General features: G+C 39.6%; 3 protein-coding genes across 4 annotated transcripts; 2 read left to right on the top strand and 1 right to left on the bottom strand.

The window, feature by feature from the left end:
• The first annotated feature begins 225 nt into the window (after positions 1–225).
• On the top strand, positions 226–4,374 carry fabp3 (fatty acid binding protein 3, muscle and heart). The gene is made up of 4 exons (XM_044336332.1): positions 226–430; positions 2,277–2,449; positions 3,513–3,614; positions 3,712–4,374. The coding sequence occupies exons 1-4, from the start codon at positions 358–360 to the stop codon at positions 3,763–3,765; spliced, it is 402 nt and encodes a 133-aa protein (XP_044192267.1). The 5' UTR covers positions 226–357; the 3' UTR covers positions 3,766–4,374.
• A 2,547-nt stretch (positions 4,375–6,921) lies between these two features.
• zcchc17 (zinc finger, CCHC domain containing 17) lies at positions 6,922–11,206 on the bottom strand. Of its 2 annotated transcripts, none has more exons than XM_044335918.1 (7): positions 11,122–11,206; positions 10,283–10,461; positions 8,919–9,019; positions 8,723–8,814; positions 8,541–8,641; positions 8,250–8,392; positions 6,922–7,840 (listed from the first exon to the last, which is right to left on the bottom strand). In XM_044335918.1, exons 2-7 carry the CDS (start codon positions 10,419–10,421, stop codon positions 7,661–7,663), a joined length of 756 nt encoding a protein of 251 aa, XP_044191853.1. In that variant the 5' UTR covers positions 10,422–10,461; positions 11,122–11,206; the 3' UTR covers positions 6,922–7,660. The 2 variants fall into 2 exon arrangements, with proteins under 2 accessions (XP_044191853.1, XP_044191854.1); XM_044335919.1 differs by lacking the exon at positions 11,122–11,206 and adding an exon at positions 10,782–11,047.
• A 59-nt stretch (positions 11,207–11,265) lies between these two features.
• On the top strand, positions 11,266–20,844 carry snrnp40 (small nuclear ribonucleoprotein 40 (U5)). The gene is made up of 10 exons (XM_044335917.1): positions 11,266–11,489; positions 13,709–13,838; positions 13,966–14,059; positions 14,739–14,904; positions 15,117–15,239; positions 16,881–17,001; positions 17,159–17,241; positions 17,724–17,785; positions 20,143–20,246; positions 20,526–20,844. The coding sequence occupies exons 1-10, from the start codon at positions 11,379–11,381 to the stop codon at positions 20,573–20,575; spliced, it is 1,044 nt and encodes a 347-aa protein (XP_044191852.1). The 5' UTR covers positions 11,266–11,378; the 3' UTR covers positions 20,576–20,844.
• Positions 20,845–22,391: the final 1,547 nt, after the last annotated feature.

Below are 22,391 nucleotides of genomic sequence, written 5' to 3'. Positions count from 1 at the left end.
CATAAAACATGTATATCACACTCCTTGTCTCTCTCTCTCTCTCTCTCTCTCTGTCCCGTCTCTCCCTGTCTCTCCATCCCTCCCACCCCTCACCACCTCCCTCCTCCCCTGCACTCTCCGCACACCCTGATGACATCACGAACAGCCGGTATAAATCCAGCCAGTAAGATCACAGCACAGCCTGTGGTGCTGACTACTCTCGCGCTCTCTCTCTCTCCCCCTCTCTCTCTCTATCTCTCTCTCTCTTCTCTCGCTCCCTCGCTTTCCTGCCTCTCTCTCTCTCTCTCTCTCATACACACACACACACACACCCTGACACAGTCTATCGCACCCTCATTCCTCCACACTGCTGCAGACATGGCTGAGGCTTTCGTTGGCACATGGAACCTCAAGGAGTCAGAGAAATTTGATGAATACATGAAGGAGCTGGGTAAGTGTGCTTTTTTGTGTGTACAATGTGTGCATGGGAGTGACTGCGCATGCGTGTGTAACAGGAGAGGATGCAGTGCCGCCAGAGCTGCATGTGAGCACATGTGAAAATGGGGTTGAAGGAAGATAAACGCATGTGTGTGTGTGTGTGTGTGTTTGAACAGTTGAAGCAGCTGTTACTGCAGGGCGTGGGAAATGTAAAAAAGGCAGAGGGGGACAATGAATGGGTAAATAAAGGAGGAACCAAGATAGAGAATGAAAATAGAGAAAAAATATGTAGAAGATGAAGAGGAAGAAGAAGAAGGGTGGGGAAGGGGAAGAGGGACAGAGAAAGAGAAGAAAGCGGGAGAAGATGGGAATCAGAGGGGGAGGAGAAGAGGAAGGGTGGTTGACCGCATGGCCTATGTGCTGGGAACGAGGGAGGGGCTCTCCTTTAGTGGAGGAAAGAAAATCAACCCCACTGTGAGAAACTCTGAATGGTCAGCAACTGGCATTCACACACACACATACACACACACACACACACTTGAGCGTAATGTGGGTGACCTTAGCTGAAAGCTGTTCATTGTTTGCGGTCATGGGAGGGGCTGAATATTAAGATGGTCTCAGTGCCATAGAGTTATCGGGAGACGAGAATGTGCAGATAAAGTGGATTTCAAAATATCTCTCTCTCTCACACACACACACACACACAGTTTAGTGTGTGTGTGTGTGTGATGGGGCCAGGTGCACAGACTTTTACAACCGTGAAGAATGACACTAAAATATTTGACTTTGTGAGCTTGTGTGTGTGTGAGAGATTCACACTCAGTGACCTCAGAAACACATTATCATTGACCTGTCTGCTCCGGTCACCATAGAAACCAGAGACCCTTCAACCTCTGACCCCAATCCTCTCGATCAATGAGGTGTCTGCACACACACACACAGACACACAAAGGGATTTTTTTGTCGCATTGATTGTGGGGAAAAGAAGCTGTTTTGGCTCTTGGAGATTAACCGTATTGTCAGCCTGAAAAAGAGCAGATATGCTATCTTGTCTTAAAAAAGGGTGTGACTCATCATTATCCACTGAAATGAACTCTCCTGATCAATCATACCGTCACACACGTGTGTGCATACACACCCACCCTAAAAACAAAGCCAAGTTATAATTTTTATGATATGCGTGCCCAGACAGGCACTCAGGTCAACGAGACCCTGCAGTGTTTGAAGAACATGCTGCGGGTTTGGACAGTAGACAAACAGAGATTAGAGAATGACAGTTGAAGGAGACTCAAAGGGCAAATCCATGACTACTGTTCGCAACTTTTCTCAAAATACACCCCTCCATACCTCTAACCTGGGTATATTAATCATTTACAGCAGTTTATAAATGAATGAAAACATTCAGCAGCGTTTCAGCACATATAAATTAAGGACTCAAGGGATGTTGGTTGATCATTTCACCACTTGTTATAGAGTGAAATATCTCAACAGTTTTTATATGGATTATTATTAATCCATAGGTGCAGATATTCATGTAGCTCAGAGGATGAATCCTACTGACTTTGGTGATCCTCTGACTTTTCATCTAGCAGCAGGTCAAAGTTTAATTAGTCTAATGTGGCCAAATACCCGCAAAACCATTGACATTCGCATTAGCCTCAAGTGTATATTGTATTTACTGCTAATTTGCATGTAGCTTAGTTTAGCTAAGTACAGTTGAGGGAAGGTGTTGGTTTGTTTGATCTGTTAATTGGGTTTGTTTGATCTGTTCATCTGTTCAAGGCAACAATGTCCATATAAACCCCCCTCACCCCTCCCTCCCCAAACACATTACTCATGTGTCTTTGTTTTTTCTTCAGGTGTTGGTTTTGCTACACGTAAAGTGGGCAACCTGACCAAGCCCACCACTATTATCGCAGTGGACGGCGACAAAGTGACGGTGAAGACTCAGAGCACCATTAAGAACACAGAGCTCAACTTCAAGCTGGGAGAGGAGTTTGACGAGACTACCGCCGACGACAGGAAGGTCAAGGTGAGAAGTCAGGATCACAAATGCTGAAGGGCAAAACCTGCAGTTATAATTTTACAATGTTTTTCTTTGATAAATAAGGTTTTAAGTGGCTTTTTTTAAGAACATCAGTCACCTCAAAACCCACTAATACACTTTGAAAAATAGAAAAGTATCCAAAAATATAAAACAGTGATAACAGTCATGAGGATGATGGATAGCTACAAAAACAAAGCTACCGTTCTTGTTTTGAACTTTCAGAGGTGGAGGTGGGTCAGGATGGTCAGGGGTGGGAGGTGATGGTCAGAGAAGACGGTTTGGCCATAATGTGGAAACATAAAATGGGATCGAAGCCACAGCTACCTCACCTAAAACCTAAAAAGAAAAACGAGAGCAGTTGAGGCTACACTTGTTGGAAATAAGCCGCACACAGGCTGGAAATGTCCTTGTTTCTGGGTCATTGTGAGTCAAATCAATTCTCAGTCTGAGTCAAAACTCTGCATACACAAAATGTGCAGAGCTGATGCAAAACAGCTTCAGGGAGGTATTTCTTAAATACTAAAAATATCAAAAGTACATGACACTATGTAAGTTTTGAAAGAAGCAATAACAAATTCTTCCCTCTACAAATGAAAAGCACCTTTACTCATTTTGATATATGCAGGGGGTTTTGCTGCTACAGCTTCACTTGGTCTGGTATGATCAGTGGCTAATGTTAGAAAAGTTTAGACAAGATTTAACTATTTAACTTCTTGATTTGTGCTACATTTGACCATTTTCCATCATTTGTTTTACCTGTAAACCCCCCCCTCCCACCCCCCAAAAAAAAACAGAAGCTGCCAAGTAACCATAGCTGTCAAATAAGCTTAGTGGAGTAAAAAGTACATTAGTCTCTGAAAAGTAAAGAAGTATAAGGATAATTAAATGGAAAAGTACTTTGAAAATTGTGTTACAGTTGTGATACAGTTTTTGAGTAAATACACCTACATTCTAGCAGTGGACCAAACATTCCTCATTCATGGGATGATGTGATCTTGTATGTACACTTGGGTGTAATCAACTGTTTTTTTCTCTGTTTCTGCTTCAGTCCCTTGTGACAATAGACAACGGGAAGATGGTGCACATACAGAAGTGGGACGGCAAAGAGACCAGTCTGGTCCGGGAAGTCAGTGGAAACGCTCTCACACTGGTCAGTGCTCGAACAAAATTCATACGTGTGTGCATTTCTGCGTTTATGTGTGTGTGCATTTTGTTGTATTTAAACTTTCCTTCTCTCTCCATCACAGACACTCACACTCGGAGATGTCGTCTGCACACGTCGCTATGAGAAGGCAGAGTAAAGCAACACTGAGACCCCCCTCCTCTTTCTACCTTACATCAACTGAAGCCTTGCAACCCCCTAAACTCCTTATAACACCATCTCACACCAAGCAAACCCCTAATACGGGTGATGCTGATCCCCCCAATGTCCCTTCTTCCTCTATGCTCAGTATTAACGTTGCTGCTGACCGTGACCTCACCCCCAGTGTTTTCTCCCCGTCTTTCTCTTTATACTGTCGTTCCTTCTACTGTAAGAAACACTGAATAAATTCCAATGATTTGTTGTTGTTTTCTCTTTAAATGTCCAGGAGCCACATGCATAAAGCTATGTAGATGAAATAAACCTTTATATTTCATCTCCTCCTCATCACTTAACCCTCAGATCGCTTTAGACGCCTGGTCTGAAGAGTGTGTGAGGTGCGCACATTCAATTTTTATAAATACCAGTTTATGTGCAGGAAATAGTGTATGCATGTGGCCCCAGGTCTGCATTTTTCTTTTTTTTTAGAAAATGAGTTATTATGCATGTGATAAACCTGGAACAGTGTTTGAATTTAAAAGTTTGACTATTGACACCTGAAAAAATAACAATAAAAACGTCCAAAATGTTGGACAAACTGAGAATACTATGAAATTGCTCCAGCTTGGTTTTCTTTCCCCCCTTGAGACACTAACAGGGATCCTGAAGTCTACAAACACTGAAATGAACAAATATCCTTCAGGGACATTTCACATTATTCTCGTCTGTTGTGTAAGTTTAACTCAGCGAACTTCAGCCAAAGGATGTTGTAAAAATTAGAGTCACTGTCATGAGTACAGAGGTGAACTTTCAGAGTTTGGTGATCTTGAAACAGTTCCAGTCTGAGCCATAGTTGCGTCTACAAGCTAAAGAGTTCAGTAGTGCAACTCAATTGTACACATCGGAATGGATCCAAAGAGTGTGACCACAGTTTCCATCACACATGGCTTCACAGGGACTCACATGGAGGTTAATTATAAATCCTGTGTGTATTTATACGAGTGTGTGTCTTGCTTTTGCCCTGGCTAGATGAGGGGAAAGTTTCGTTAAAGCTTGAACTAGGTGCGCGGCTACTGTGATCTGTACTTGCACATGACGTGTGTGCTTTCTAAATTGGGATCATTCCTTCCCACAGTAGATAGGTGTCATATGTTAGCATCAGACTGCCAAGTAGAGGCAGGGTGAAGGGGTCAAAGGGCTCAGGATGAGTCAGGGTATCTTTGAAATCACCCTGAGCTGAAATGATATCTAAATAAAATTTAAATGATGTTTATAGCCTTCTTGTATCATAACTATATCCATATATTTATATTAATGAGGAAAGTAAACACACAGATAGCAAGTGAGGAGAAAAGCTGAACTACATACAGTATAAATACATTAAATTAATGGATAAACTGTTGAAACGTTGAGCTTCTGCCACACCAAGAGTTAATATGAATGACCAAACCAATTTAAACAAAGAAACAAAGCCTGAACAATAATTCCAGGATATCCTCAATGTCTCTGCGGGGAAAACTAAAGAACATTTCCACGAATCCTCCCATCCCATCTGTTGAAGGAGTATGATGGAGATGTGTTTGAGCCACAGCTGTTGGAGTCTGTCCAATAAAAAAAGTTGCGAAAGACTGATATTAAAGACCAAAAATCTTACTAATTACATGCATAAAGGTGCATATTAGGAAAGTAAACAAGTATTACTAAACAAGTAGTACACATATACTCTTAAAAAAAGTGGGAACAATTGTGCCGTATGAACCCACTCTTATTTCAAGAAGACATTCATATCAATAAACAGCAAACACATCAAACAACTTCATTAAATTGTTTCATTTGAAAATTAATTCTAGAGAGCTTTCAACTACATGTCATGATCTTTATCAGCAGATGGAGTTTGCAGAAGATTGTGAAGTGTAGCGGAAAATTTTGAGAAAAAAAAACTAGAAAGTAGAGCTTTAGTTAAGTTCATGAAACAAATTAATAAAATCAGGTGACAATGTTTTAAAGGTAAAAATCCAAATACAATTTGTGTTGGAGCAGGTATTCACGTCACCTTCCTTACACTATGTAGTTTATTTCAAACATTTAACCCTGATTTTATAAATCAACTCTCATCTGTAAAAGAATTAGTTTGATATTTTGAGAAATGTGCTTATTGGTGCTCTGGAAACATCTTCACCAACACCTACGTGATGTAACATGTTAATGTGTGAGTTTTAGAAGTGCTGCTGGGCTGATATTGTTACCGTTTACCTCTTGTTTACAGTCATTATGCTAAACTAAGCTAACCGACCTCTGGCTGTAACCTTATATTTAAAAGACAAATACGTGAGTGGTAATGATCCTCTTCATCAACAACAAAAAATCACCGCCTGAAGGCCAATAAGCATATTTCACAAAATGTCAAACCATCTTCAGGTTTGTTTTGTTTTTTTTCCAAATCGTTCCAACACAATCTACAAGGATCCATAAATCAGGTATTCACCTATTGGCAGCAGAAAGGCTACATGTTTCAAGGATATACTGTAAAAACCCTTCAGATCCCTCCAGGTCAAATCAAACATTGTAATACAAGCCGAACAAATACGCAGATTCCACTTGTTAACTTTTTATGTTCTGCGGTTATATTCAGATTATTGCAAAAATGCAACACAAGCTCACACTTGTTCAGGCTTCAGGGTCATGCTAAATGTTCAACAGGCCTTATTAAAGTCAGGAATTTAATTAATTAGAGTCCTGAGACTGACCAAAGAAGTGGAGTCACTACCAGTGGAGTGCACTGGAGTCGTGTCAGACCACTACAGCTGGAAAAAAATCTCATTGCACAATCTGACAAGTTGAAGTTTAGAAACTAGGTTGAAACAAAAGAAATAACGTGTCGATTCCCTCGTGTTGCCTCATCGTGTCTCACATTGACGAGCAGTTTATCTTTTAAAAGAAACAAATGTTTGTCTGTCCACTTTGTGCCAATTCTGACCTCATGGGACATGACCCTGCCACGAGACATCTACTTCACATGAAAACATAAACTCAATATGACCCTGTGGTAGAGCACACCCAACCTGAGAATTTCTAATGTACGTGTGTGTGTGTTTTTGTCCCCCAGGGGCCGACTTTTATAGAAACATTATGAGTTCAAAGTCCAGGAACAAAGACATCAAGAGGCATTTTTTTTACATTTACAAATAAAAAACATGCTTTAATGGAATTAACAGTCGACATGCAGGAAGGGGGATATGTGTGTGTGTGTGTGTGTTGTGAGCAGACCCTGGAGGTAAGATACACAAACACACACATGTATGTACATGGAAGAACACAATAAGCAGTGGACAACTTCAGGATATCACCATAGCTTTGGCTTCCTGTCACGCTTATTTGGGCTGCATTACACTTCCTGTTTGTGTCTTTACTACTTCCTATGTGTGTGTGTGTGTGTGTGGCTTTCTCTGTGTTGAATATTTCCAGGATTTCATGTCAGAACCCCCCCAGAGTCGGCTTTTCGATCCTCGTCTGCTTAATTGATTCCCCAGATCATAAGAAACTGGATAGCTGTAAACAATATCTGGATTTCAAGAGGGAAAGCCACTTGCTGTCATATTGCTTACACCTCTCTGGTTACGTATGATCATGTGTAAACCCCTCCTCCTGTTAGGTTATTTCAGGGCAAGTGCCTCCTGATTTGTTAAGAGTTGTCAAGTGGACTTGATGTATTTCTAATTATATAAGGAGATAATAAGCACTTTCCTCACTTAAATGGATGAAGGTTTCTATAATAAGATGATTGATGGAGAGTTTATTAAAAGATGGAAGTCTGCCTGTTGCTAACCACTTCCTCTTTTGCGTCTGTCTGATAGCTGCAGTGTGTGTGACTGTAGATGTGCAGTGGTGCGGCTGTCTCATCTGTGTTTGTGAGATTTGTGTTTTTTGTGTTTCTTCTTCTTTTTGTCCTCTCTGTCGTGAGTGTGGTCGCGCCGCTTCCTCTTGGATTTGCACTCGTCGCTGCTGCTGCCGCTGCCGCTGCTGTCGCTGTCCGACTCCTTCCTCTCCCTCTTCCTCTTCTTCTTCATTTTCTTCTCCTGAAGGATAAACAACATGGCAAGACAAATGTGTCAATGAAGAGGCGATTGTTGTGTTGTGTGGCAAGAAAAGGAACTTGAACGATGATTCTGCAAAAATGCGTTAAAAAAAAAAGCAGACAGCTGTTTCCTAATACTCAAAATGACCACACATTATTTGTCATTTTACCGGCACTTAACCATTATGTATTCTTCCTAACGCCTTTTTTGACAGTTCTCACAAAACTCTCTTGAATCTTTCTGAGTAAAGCAATCACACATATAAAATGTCATCCTGCTCGGATATGTGTGGGTTGTTGCATCAGATGACTCAGAGTCGAGACACAGAAAAAGAAAGGTGCAGGAGAGCTACACACGCACAAAAAAAGGAAGTAAGAACTTCTTGAGAAATTAACTGACAAATATTAACCTTCTTTTTCTTTTTCTTTTTGTCTGAGCCTTGTTGAGGTGCGACTGAAGGTGTCTGCTGCTGCTGTGGCTCTTCATCGTCCTCCTCTGGCAAAAGAGCGTATTGCAAGCCCGGAGCAGAGAAACAGTCCTTTGTAAAGTGACCTGAAAAGAGTAATGATCTATTCAAGCAACTGCATACATTTAAAGTGATTTACAATAAATATCCCAGCAGAGAAAAAAAACACTCTGCCTCTCTTGTATTCTGCGGTTTTAATCATTGACAGCTGTATCGCTCATATTGTTGTCGTACCCTTGCAGCCGCACTTTGAGCATGTTGTGTTGAGTACAGCGTCCAGTGTTATCCTGTTGCCAGAGTGGTCTTTAAAATTCCTACGTCGCCTCGCATCTTGCCTGCAAACACACACAGATGAGTAGAACACACACCCGTACAAGCACAGTCACACATTCCTCTTAAAAACGGTAAGCACTTACTCTGCCATAACGTTGTTAGGATCCAAGTCCCGCCCTGTTCCCTGATTGACAGCTTTCATTGAGAAGGACAACTTCACCTTTTCTCCTTGAATCTGAGAGGCAGAAGGCAGAGCTTCAGTCATCCTGCTCTGACACTGAATGCTACATACATACTTCGTGTGTGTCTACGTATATGTGTGTGTGTGTGTGTTGTTACCTCTCTCCCAATGACTTTAATCCACACCTTTTCCCCCACATCGACAATCTCCGAGGCATTCTCAACCCGTGAGGCTGACATCTCACTCACATGTACCAGGCCTGTATGTGTAAGGAAGAGGAGTTAATATATTGAGCTATGAAATACATAAAAAATTAGGAGAAATTACCAGCAAAAGATTTAGACATGCAAATACAAATCTTAGTAGTCCTGACATGAAATTCATGCCATCATTCTGTCAAGACCTGAAGACCGCAGCGTTCTGCTTTCTGACCATTAAAAACCAGTTGAACCGAGAAAGTTTGTTCACACGACATGAATGCTGACTCACAACTCAAAGGATATAACTTTAAAAAGTAATTTCTTGCTAAAATCTTTCTTTAATCATAAACTGGTTCTGTTGTACAGAAATATTAAATAAAACACAACAATGCCATCTGCTTCTCAGCATTTCAGGTGTTGAATCTTGGCTCAGTTCGCCCTCCAGTGGTTGAAATGAGCAGCTGGTGTTCAGATGGACATGCAGGTCAAAGACAACTGTGCCAAAATAAATCATTTGGTTAAGAAACAGTAACTTTAGTATAAATATAAATTTGAGACATTCCGCTACATCAATCTGTTCTTCTTTTTACCATCTCAGCCCAACCTCAAACCTTTCCGACTCTTCCCTTCTCTACATGCACATTATCTTGGATTTTTGACACAGTATCCAGGAAAAAAACTCAAATTAAACTTAACAGTGATTATGTTTAAAAAATATGTTTACATATTAAAAAAAACCTTGGCTTGCATTGTAATATTTATCCTTCCAGATGATCTACTTTACATTGCCTCATACCCTCAAATTGCAGGATGTTGGTTACCGTCTCTTAAACAATTGGAAGAGGAAATTCTGTGGAAATGTTAAAATCCAAACCCAAGACCTGTCTGTTCCTTTTCTCATACAACTTGCACTCTATATTTCTTCATCATCATCATCAGGGGTGCCAGCTATTTCCTGCGTCCTTTGCACTCACCTTGAATTGCTTTTGGCTCTGGTCAAAGTCACAAATCTGACACAGTGTTTCTACCTGGCAGTGGCTGCAGATGCTGGCTTAACATCTGTCTGCCACGGTATGTTTTCTCTCTTATAGTTTGTTTTTTTTAATCATTACCCATGTTACATTAGATTTTACTGTTTTGTGTCAACACCTATTACACACCTTTTTTGCCTTAAAAAGGTTTTCTTGATTTATGCTCCTGTTACTCACTAATCTGTCTTGTGTTCTTTTAGGCTTCCTATTAGTCAGTTTCCTTCTGTGATCATTTCCTTCTGATTAGTTAGATCGTTTTAAGTAAATAAAAAAACGTCAGTTCCCACTCACCTTCCTTCTTGTATCCTGGAAGGCGGACAAAAGCTCCATAGGTCTGCACAGAGACCACCTCTCCCTTGGAAATACAGTACAGTGGTGGCAGACCGTCCAGTCCAGCAGGTTCTTGTGCTGGGCCATCACTGTCAGACATTATCTCAGTGGAGGTAGATCATCGGTATCTTTAGGTGAATCTAGAAGATTGATAATGAAACATATTTCATTATTTATAGTCCTGTGTGTTGAATACATATATATATATATTTCATTCATAGTGAAACTCAAAGTGCTACAGTATCAATAACATAACACACAACAACAATAATAATAATAATAATAATAATAATAATAATAATAATAATAATAATAATAACATGAACAAGCCTTCCCTAATAGAAAGGTTTTTAGGCCTTTTTTGTAATTTTATATGTATATTTGTTTAAATAAAGATAATAAAAAAAAATAAGTAGAGACCTCAACACATTAACAGATATTTCATTTATTATTTTCCTACTTTTTGAAATATCAGAAACATCCGATTTAATCTTTCCTCTCTTCTGCAGTATTATTCTTTCTCATGAGGCTCACGGGGATAAAATATAGCTAGTTTCCGTGTCTCGATTTGTTTGAGATAAAAAAAAAAAAACTGCTGAAAGACTTTGAATTGTAGCATCGATGCTAATGTTAGCTACATTAAAGCATTGTGCGCCACTTTGCAAACAAGGTTCAAAAGACAAAAACACATAAACAGCTAAATTAATCCGTGCAAAAAAATGAAACACGTTCTATGACGATCAAACATTGCGCAGGGTAACACAAAGTCAGTGGAACATATAAAATAAACATGATATTACCTTTCGTTGTAGCAGCGCTAGCTTCGGTTTTACATCCGGTGCAACTCAGTTCGACAACAACCCAAGTGACCAATCATCGCATCCGGTGCAAATCTCGACCAATCAGACGTCTCATAGATGGCGGAAGTAGTCCTTCTCAGTTCTCCCTCTTCACTCGACGTTTCTCCCTGAAAGACGTCCATTCATTTTTATTTTTTGTTTGTAACTTAAACCATTATAATTAATCGCTTTGGCTGCTGGTTGTCGAGTAAGTCGGGATGATTGAACCCAAGAAGAGAGCGGCGGACATGGCGGTGGTTCCAGCCGCCATGAAGCGGCCGCGGACGGAGCTGGTGGCGGCGGCTCAGTCCCAGCAGCTCGTGGCCACGGTACGTAGACTAAGAGGGCGAAAGTATCCGTACGAGTTACTTACAGCTGAATGTTTAGTTTACAGCTGAATGTTTAGTTTAGTGCTCCCAGATGCACACAAGAGGACCAGAAAGTACTTTTAAGTGTATAAACTTAACCAGCAGAGCTAAAACGATTGGCAGGAAAGGAAAATAACATTACATTGACTCATAATTAGCCAAGTATGCAAGCATACAAAGATTGTGTCTATGTGTTTGGTCCCACAAATGCAACATAGAAGAATAAATAGAACAAAAGTAAAGTAATAAAGTAAGGTAAAAAAGGTAAAACATAGTAATGTTAAAAAATTAAATTTGAAATTAAAAACCTATTTACAGAGTGGAATAATAATAGGTTTGAATAATATAGAATAACTTGAAATATTGACTGTACAAAGGAAGTATGCTTTAGACAAAGAAATGAAGTGTATGAAATATATGAAGGTGACAAGAGCAACAAATAAATGTGACGTGTGCAATAAATAAACAGTGGAGGTTGAATGCAATGCTCAATGTAAAGTCCAGTTTGATTTAAATATATGTAAGTTACCAGTGCAGGGATTAAACAAGGCCTGTGAGATTTAAAGTCCAGTTTGATAACAGAACAGTTGAACTATTTAGTAGGACACCAGCTTTCTGTTCCTGTGTTTGCTGGTAGAGGTTTTTATGGATCTCAGTCTTTTTCCTGAGGAAAGAAGTTCAAAGAGTCTGTGTCCAGAGTGGGATGGGTTGGAGATGATCTTGCTTACGCACCGCCTGGCCCCTGAGGAGAGCAGCTGATCAGTTGGGGGGTGGGTTTGCAGCCGATGATCTTCTCGGCTGAGCGAATGATGCGCTGCAGCCTCTGAATGTCCTGTTTGGTTGCTGCACTGCGCTGAACAGTGATGGATGATGTGAGGATGGACTTAACAATGGCAGTGTAGAACTGGATCAACACTGCCTGCAGCAGCTGCCTCAGGAAGAACATCCTCTGTTGGGCCTTGTCGGTTATGCAGCTGATGTTAACAGCGTTGTTAGCAATGCACAGTTAGGATAGATTGATACTTAAAATGTAATGTTTGATATTGTGGTAGTTTATTAGTTTTACCACATTGTTTACCAAGTCAGGTTTCTCCCACAATTATTTCTATAACACCTGAAAAAGTTTGTTATGAATATAAACCAAAAGAAATATTGTGAAACAGTAATTATATTGAAAAAGTCCACTTGTTACGGAGACCCAGCCATGAGTATATTAGGTACACCTAACTTAAACACAATACAGTCTAATACATCAAATCCTTCCTTCATGAAAGTTATAATATTCAGTTTGTGTTGACACTGTTGTCAAGGGGCACTGATTCAACCTTATGGTCATTTTGGTACGATAGATTGTATTGCGCTATACTGAGATTAGTTTTTAATACACAAAATAGTAGAAACACCTCTCGGGTACACTGAAGGTAAGATTTATTGGAAGCTTGTGTAAGACCGCATTAGTTTATCTAGATGTATTAAACTGACAACAGAGCGTCTCTTCATGAGTCATGAAAGTGTATTGTGGTAATTGCCTGGTGGGTTTTTGTCCTCGACTATTAACATCATTTTCCAAGTCAGATTTCTACCAGAATGATTTCTGCAATTCTTGAAAATGCAAAAAGCCCCTTTTGACTTTTTATTTTCAAGCAGTCCACTGTAACGAACATCAACTGGACAACTGATGATATTACAAAACACTACTGATATTCAATATAGACCAGCTGATACTGGATTATTTCTGGCCTATATTGATATTTAATTGTTAAAAAGTCCTACAACAAATTATCGATATTTGTTTTTTAACAATAACACATAATATGAACTAATATTTTTGATGAACATCCCTTAAATCTGGTTATTAAAGATAAAAACATGAACTAATCCGGACATCTCACAGTTGGAGAATAAACTTGTCAGAGCTCTGCCATGGACAAACTATACAAAGACAACACTGTTTCTAAATAACCTCAAACATATCTTTGGCATTTCTGTACCACAATTTTTTTGTTACTTATTGGTTTACATATATGCAGATACAGATATAAAATTGATAAACTAATATTGGGCCATCAGGTCTTCTTGTTATTGGTGTAAAACCTTTATGTACTGTACAGTTCACACAGCACTAACCTCAGTTTCAGTCACTATATTTGACTCCTGATGATGTGACGTGTCTCCTGTAGGGTCCCCCACGGACTTCCAGCCTGCAGGCTCCCATCATGCTGATGTCTGGCCATGACGGCGAGGTCTACTGTTGCAAGTTTCACCCCAATGGAGCCACTCTGGCCTCCTCAGGATTTGACAGGCTCATATGTAAGTAATTAACACTTACGATTAAACTACTGCAGACGACAGACAAACCTGCATATCTTTGTGAAAACGTATTAATGCTCCCAGTTACGGTCAATAACCTGTTGTATGCTGTGTTCCTTTGCTGCAGTGATGTGGAATGTGTACGGAGATTGTGAAAATTATGCAACTCTGAAGGGTCATAGTGGAGCCGTGATGGAGCTGCACTACAACACAGACGGCAGGTATGAATAAAACACTGATAAAATTAAGTCTGCTGGACCAAACTCCACCATGAATAAAAAGCTTTATTTGACAACACACAAGATGTGAGAGAACAAACAAAAACAAAGTTAAAACAGTTCAGACACATATTTTGGATAAAAACATCTGATGTCATTTAGTTTGTACTGAATGTGAAAAGACATTGAAAACAGTTTCTTCCTGATTTTCTCGCTAATCAAAATTCCCTCCATCCAACTTTTATCTGGTAATGTTTAAATATGAGTCATGAGTTTTCTTTCAAAATAGTGAATACAATGTGGAGTGTTAGTTTGTGTAATGATTGCAATCTATACACCTTCCATTCAAACTGAGATTGTTTTTGATATGATGGTGTAATTAATGGTTTTTTGTACATTAAACAATTCACTAATTAGTAAATGCAGAATCCTGGAGCTTAGAATTTTGATATCAGTAGTATTATCAATTATCTAATGACATATTGGTCTTAACCTAGCAAAATGTGACTGTTCATGCTAGTTTCTCCAGTCGATCCATTTGCTTAAGTTGCTAGGAGACATCTCAAACGACCTCCTACTTCTGAATTCATGGATTAATCTACTGAGTATAAACACAATGTATATTTTGTTGAGGAACACGTGTAGAAAGAACTTACTAACTGTTCCTCACTGTATGTTTCAGCGTGCTGTTCTCGGCAAGCACAGACAAGACTGTAGGTGTGTGGGACAGTGAAACGGGTGAGAGGATCAAGCGTCTGAAGGGCCACACCTCCTTCGTTAACACCTGCTACCCGGCCCGCCGAGGGCCCCAGCTGGTCTGCACTGGCAGCGATGACGGGACAGTGAAGGTGAGCTTTCTACATGACATGTAGTAGGGGTTTTATCCCACGTCATGGTTTTCACTGCTCTGTAGGCACAAGTAAGAATGTTGTTTTGGGAAACGAGTGGTTCGTTGTTACTAACATGTGTCAGATGCTGCAGTTTAATTGTTGTGGTGAAAGCTTTACTGGTCTGATAATGGTTTTGTGTGTGTGTGTGTGTGTGTTTGTCTCTGCGGCAGCTGTGGGACGTCCGTAAGAAAGGGGCAATCCACACTTTCCAGAATACCTATCAGGTGCTGGCCGTCACCTTCAACGACACCAGTGATCAGATTCTGTCCGGAGGCATCGACAACGACATCAAGGTACCGAGCTTCAGCGTACACAGGAAACCTGGAAATGACACAGAAAATCTGAAAAATGACGTGCATTCAAAATGAGTATAAAAATGTTGTTATCGAGTATAACTGTAAAACTTATACATACTTTAAATGCTGCATATGTTATGGGTAGTTTAACTAAAAATAATAATTTCTTTTTTTTTTTTTTAAAGCACTTGAGTTTAAAATTCACCGAACAAACAAACATGAGCAGAATGAAGTTGGTCATTGACACCTGTTGTTGATGTCTTAAAATGTTGATGTATCTGCAAATGATGTCAAATAATGATCATTGAAGGCCTGCTGTATATTATGGATCTTATCTCAGCCCATTACAATGAGATCTTTAACATACACTCTATCTGATTCATATTTTACTCTGCAACAGTAAATATTTACTTAAAATGATCAGCATTAATATACATAGTCAGCCTTTTTTGTTGAATACATGCTATACTATAACCTCTTGGTGCTTTTTACCTTTTTACCTTTTGTACCTAATAGCAAAACAATATTATTAGTATATAATCACTAAGCAGTCATTTGAGAATAGAGACATGCGTTCACGTTCAAGATGAAAATACATTCATGGCCAGTCTTAAATATCTATGATTTAGATAAAACATCAGGAGTATTTGTACCCAACTGATGAGCTCGGGTGAGCTGAGGAGTCAAAGTAGGACAATAAAATTAAAGACAGATTAGATAATAACTAACAGTGCCACAGTGCCGGGGGCTTTCGTGACAGATTGCCTGCAGTTTCCTGTAGTTGCTTAACCTGATGCGCCAGATGGTTTGTTACACAGAACCATCTGAGAAGTCATCCATGGAAACTGTTTGGAAAAAGGGCAGGTACCTTTAAAAAATACTTGGCAGGTAATTGGATGAACCACCTGTCCATCACCGTCTATCACCGTCTTACCTTGCGAGGCAGCTGGATTCACAATGCAAAACACAAACGCATAACTTGAAGCCTGATGAGATGGATTCTCATGTGATGTTGTGATCTCGCAAATCCAGCTGCCTCACAAGGTAAGCAGTCGCTGTCATAGCAACAAAAACAAAGTATTTACATTGCAATATTCTGCTTTTGTGGCTCAACTCAAACTTCTGTTGAAAGGGATGAGTTCAGTCATGTAGGATGGGGTCTCTATAAAGCTGCAGACTAATATCTGTAGCTGGTGAAACACACTTCATTTTTCATTTGGGCATGAGCCAAACAAGGTGCTTAAAGGTGCTTGTACAGTATTCATCTCATTGTCAGCAAGCCATGAACCTGCCTCTCTCAGGTGCTACAAAGCACTTACACATAAAGCAGCAAATTCATTGCTTCTTTTTCTCTTGCATTTTTTATAACAATGTTCAAGGATCACACTTGTGTTTTATGCACTTCATTCTGGTACCTACTTAAAGTTAGAAACTCTGCTGCTCCTTTGCGATTGTGTAGCAGTTGTTTTTGTGTTATATTGTGTACATTTTCTGTAAGAACATCACTTTCTCCTTTTTCTTTTCCCCCATGGCTCCAAACTAAAAAGGACAGATGGTTCTTGGCCTCTGGATATAGATACAGACCTGAGAATGACTGTATGTCATCCTTTTTGTAAGACAGTGTTGTATGTTGTGCAGGTGTGGGACCTGAGGCAGAATAAGCTGATCTACAGTATGCACGGACATAGCGACTCAGTAACCGGACTCAGCCTGAGCTCTGAGGGATCTTATCTTCTTTCCAACTCCATGGACAACACAGGTAATGTGTGTGTGTGTGTGTGTGTGTGTGTGTGTGTGTGTGTGTGTGTGTGTGTGTGTGTGTGTGTGTGTGTGTGTGCAAGAAGTCAGTTTTTTTTAGATAATAACAATGGATTTTATGCGTTGTATGTTTGACTTTTGTTTGCGTCTCTGTGCAGTGCGGATTTGGGATGTTCGACCATTTGCACCCAAGGAGAGATGTGTGAAGATTTTCCAGGGCAACGTTCACAACTTTGAAAAGGTAACAATAATAACTCTGACCCTCTTTGTGGTCAAGGGCACATGCAGCAGTATACTTCCACTTACAGTACTGATACTCTTTCCACTGTTGAGAACATTCAGAGTAACAGATTGTATATATTTGAGGAAATACAGCAAAGAGCAACAAAGAGAGTTCAACCCTAATTTTTTCCCAAAGGTATCAAAACATGTCACTTTCTGACATTTAATACTTTCATCCTGTGGAAAATCTCTGATACGCTCCACAACTTTGTACATAAGTGACTAACAGCTGCAGTCCTGCTGGCAGTGTTTACACATGTTGTTGACCGCGGTTGCATGACATCTCCTTTCATCTTCTCTGGCCTTTCCCATCACTCACTGCGGTCCTTTCTAGTAAAGACATGCTCATCTTTCATCTCATTATGGAAATAGTGGCTCACATGTAGAAATAGTTGTGTCATGTTGCTAACGCAGTGTCGAACATCTGCTCCTGTCTTTCAGAATTTGCTGAGGTGCTCCTGGTCTAATGACGGCAGTAAGATAGCTGCAGGCTCGGCTGACAGGTGAGAAGCAAACACACAAACATCAAATGCACATGTTGTTTTCTCACATTAGCTACAGACCGAGGCGTGCTTCATTATCTGGTGCATAATTATTATCTGAGAGCTGAAGTCTGGATGTAACCTCCGGGCTAGCTGCAGTTCTACTAGCGTCTGTAACTCGATGCAGAGCCCTACTGAACAAATCCTTCATGAGTCTTTCTGAAAAAGTGAACCTTGTGGTTTACTCTCCATATTCATTGGTTTATCTAGGAATAGATGTATTGGAGGAAGAAACCTCAGTGATAAAGTTAAACAATTTGATAGTAGGACTGCGACTAACGATTATTTTCATTATCGATTTAATCTGTAGATTATTTTCTCAATTCATCGTTTTGTCTATAAAATGTCACACAATTGTAAAATCGCCCATTATAATTTCTTACAGCCCATGGTAATGTCGTCAAATATCTTGTTTTGTCTGATCAACAGTCAAAAATCCAAAGATATTTAGTTTACTGTCATGTATGACACAGAAAGGCATCAAATCTTCACCTCTAGGAGGCTGCAACCAGCAAATGTTTGGCATTTCTGCTTGATAAATGACTAAAAGGATTATTCAATTATCAAAAGTTACAGATTAATTTTCTGTCGATCAACTAATCGATTACTCGACTAATCGTTGCAGTGCTATTTGTTAGCATATAAAAAAACTACAGCTCCCATGAACAGCAGCGTGCATACTTGTTTCCTTGTAACTTGGTTTCTTCCATATTGACCAACACCTACTATTAAAGGTGCAGTGTGTAGAATTTAGAGGCATCAAGCAGAATGGAGTTGGCAGAAAAAGATTATAATATTCATAATTATGTTTTAATTAGTGTATAATCACTTGAAAATAAGAATTGTTGTGTTTTTGTTACATTAGAATGAGCCCTTTATATCTACATCGGGAGCGGGCATAGACTGTAAAAGATAATGAATGTAGTCACCGTGACATCACCCGCTGGTTTGTGAACTCCTGCTTTGAAGCCTCAAGTTTACATCTGACCATCACCATCTTTGATTTTTGGAGCCAGAAGTGACCATATTTGGACGAGAGGGTGGAGCTGACCCTAACGCTAACTTGGTTAGCACGGTGCATTTACAGTCTATGGTTAACTGTGATAATGCTAATGCTAATTTTCACTAGTGAAAAACTGGCTTAAAACCATTAACACAAAATGTACTAACTGGAAAAACTGAACATCAGACTCCTTAGAGGGTCTTTTAGTACAACCAAACACTGAACAAGACATTTTTGGCGACCAAAATGTTAGAATTAACTTTCATGAACTGAAAACACACTGGATTAGCGACGGTTACGGCTACGTCTATACTATATACTATATAATCTGGGGTTAAACCATGGTTACATTACCTAATCAATGTTGTTGCCGTGGAAGCAACTTGCCTGTGACAGCACCCACCTGTCACTCAAATTAGCCATGCCCTTAATTATATATAGCTTTAAGCCTTGATAAAATTTAAATGGGTGACTTATATAAAAATTCACCCCCTGTACGGGTGTCATGAATGGATAAATTAGTTACAGAGACCAAAACCAATTTTTGTACCAGGCTGTAAACATGTTTATTTCTGCTGTCAGATTAGCCATTTAAACATGGGCATCTATAGGGATTGACTGGCTTTTGGAGCCTCAAGTGGCCATTCGGGAAAGTTTTCGGCACTTCGGTGTCGGCTTCATTTTTCAGCCCTGCAGGTTGCCGCTTGGGAGCGGATCCCCTTCCATTGAGCCCACCATGTTGCACCGCCATGTTTCTACAGTAGCCCACAAACAACCAAACCAAACACTGACTCTAGAGAGGGCTTTTGTGTTTTGTTTTGTTTTTTTTTGTGAGTTTTGTGGTCACCATAGGTTCTCCTACATGCTTGGAAGGGGTATTCAGTTGGTTGCAATCTGGAACCTCACCACTAGATGCCACTTAATCTTACACACTGGTCCTTAATTTCATTTTTCCAATTTTTAATCTGTAATCTCTGCTGTCAAAAATGAAGTGATTCTGTGGGTGAAATGGTGTCCATTAAAGGCAACTAAAAACATAAATGTTAAATAAACAATGTTTTTTGACAAGTTTTTTTCTTTTAATCCTCCCTGTGTGATGATGTTCAGTACAGTTGAGGGTTAGATTTTTATCAGCTTGCATTATTACAAATGTAAATGTGATTAGGATGACAGAACCATTAACATCTGTAAACCACAAACAACAGCATAACTTACAACAACAAAAAAATACAATAAATACAATAATCATTCTGTTTCATGTGTCTCAGCTTTGCATCAGGAGTCATACTAACCATTTACTGTTTGGTCTCTTTAGATTTGTGTATATTTGGGACACCACATCCCGCAGGATCCTGTACAAGCTGCCGGGCCACGCCGGCTCTGTTAACGAAGTGGCCTTTCACCCAGAGGAGCCAATAGGTGAGCGGCACCACTGCTTTAGTCTCAGATTACATGCTGTTATACATGTTAGAAGAATGGAAGAGAGATATTTGAAGACTCGAGGAACGGGTTTGGTTTTTTTAAGATATAAAGAACACAAGGAAAAGCTAACCTGAGAGGAGAGTAGGGGATGTGTAGGGAAGAGGTTTTAATACATATCCTAATTTTGGTTTTATTTGACATTATTGTAACTTTTTTAGTTGATCTTGACTAACAATCAGAGTTTAATCATGTTTTTTTGTTTGTCTCCTTGAACAGTGCTGTCTGGTGCCAGTGACAAACGGCTCTACATGGGTGAAATTCAGTAGGATGTGTGTGTACTCTTGGATGTGTGTGTGTGTGTGTTTGTGAGTATGTTTGTGTGTCCTGCAAGCGAGCGTCCTGCCTTTGGAAGTGGATGTGTGGTGTTTGAGAGCGGGTCAGGAGTCTCTGTAATTTGCTTCAGCTTGTCACAGAACAACCTCAGGACGTGTGTTTGAAGTCTGTGATACTCAGTCGCAACAAAACCTACAAATTGATTTGTTTTTTTATGCTGATTTGTTCCTTTTTAATAAACTTTAGTATTCTGTAAAAAGAATGTGTCAAATCCTTCTGTCATTTTGATGCTTTTTTGTGTCCACAGTTGGTTTACATGTAACCTGTTTTTGTTTTTATCCTCCAAACTTGAGTAAAAACAGACCAGCTATTAAACAGCGTGGCCTGTTTATGCCCAGATCATTTTACACCGTCCATCCTCTACTACTTTAAAATGGAAATTATTGTTCCCTCTACTCCACTACATCTTTTTGACAGTGCTAGTTTTGACAGACACTTGTATTTGTGCAACAGAAATCAATTAGACAACATTATCAAGGTAGTGAGAACATCTTTGATGAGCAGCGTCCTTCCTCGTCACACATTTTCTGGTAGCAAATCACTTGGAAAGCAAAATCCACATCCAGACCGTCTTCTCTTGAATGAATCTGACAGTCGCCCCCCTCTGGTCAGAGATACAGGCTTAAGTCAAGTCAAGTTAATTTTATTTGTATATCCCAATATCACAAATTTGCCTCAGGGGGCTTTACAATCTATAAAGCAATACAACATCCTCTGTCCTCACACTCTCGATTCAGATCACTAAGAAACCTCAGGAAGAGCAACAGAAGAGGGATTCCTCTTCCAGAGCAATATTCCATGTGCAATAAATGCACTTCACATATACTTATTCTAAAAAATATATTCAGATATACCTATTGATTCCCTGCACAGACTAGGACTTCATCTTATTTGCCTTTGCTGCAGTTTTAAAATAAACTTTTTTACTTTATTCTGTACAGAGTATAATTAACATACTTTTAATGTCATGTGTTGTTTCACTGTGTTTTTATTGGTTTTTCATTTGCTTTGCTGCAAAATGATTTCCTTATGTGTGACAATAAAAAAAGAACTGAACTGAAATGAAGATTCAACACTGAAAGGGGCCCAAAAAGTGTCTGCAACTACTTTGGACACTTTTACTGCTCATATGTCTGCTTATATTTCTTTAAAAACGAATGAAGGCTTTTAATAGATTTTTTTTCTCCTTCCAGAAATACTGTCATTTCCATGCAGGGCTGAGCTTTTTCAACCTCTGGATTAGTCTATCTATAGTGATCTATGAATCAGGTCAGTTTAATTAGCACTACATGGAGTTACTGGCATGTGACTGGAGCTATACTAAGTTTCTTTCTACTGATTTTGGGTCATTTTATCTATTGCAACTAGATATTTCTTGAGTTATGCACTGTATGAAGACACTGCATAAAAATATTGTAGCTCTTTATTATTAAAAGCACAGTTCTGTTAACTCACTTTATATTTGGGACACGAGGAAAAAATCGTCGGCAGAGATTGTAGTGAACTGGATATTAAATGGTTTGTTTTGCATTGATTGTCACTGGCCTCGCGATAAACAACAAGGCGTGCATTATGTTCCTTTCCAAGTAGTTTATCTAAGGCTCACTTTATTGCTGATGGTGAGTAGATGGGATTAAACAGGCCTGTTAATTGTGTCTCCCCCACCACCCCCGTCCTGCTCTGAATAACCGCAGGCAGAGAAGAGAGCAGCACCGCGGGCCAGAGCTGCTCTCTTCCCGGCCTGTATCC

This window comes from Thunnus albacares, chromosome 19 (genome assembly GCF_914725855.1).
Source record: "Thunnus albacares chromosome 19, fThuAlb1.1, whole genome shotgun sequence".
NCBI classification, from domain to species: domain Eukaryota; kingdom Metazoa; phylum Chordata; class Actinopteri; order Scombriformes; family Scombridae; genus Thunnus; species Thunnus albacares.
The sequence above is the reverse complement of the archived record's forward strand: the minus strand, read 5'-3'. Positions and strand labels throughout refer to the sequence as shown.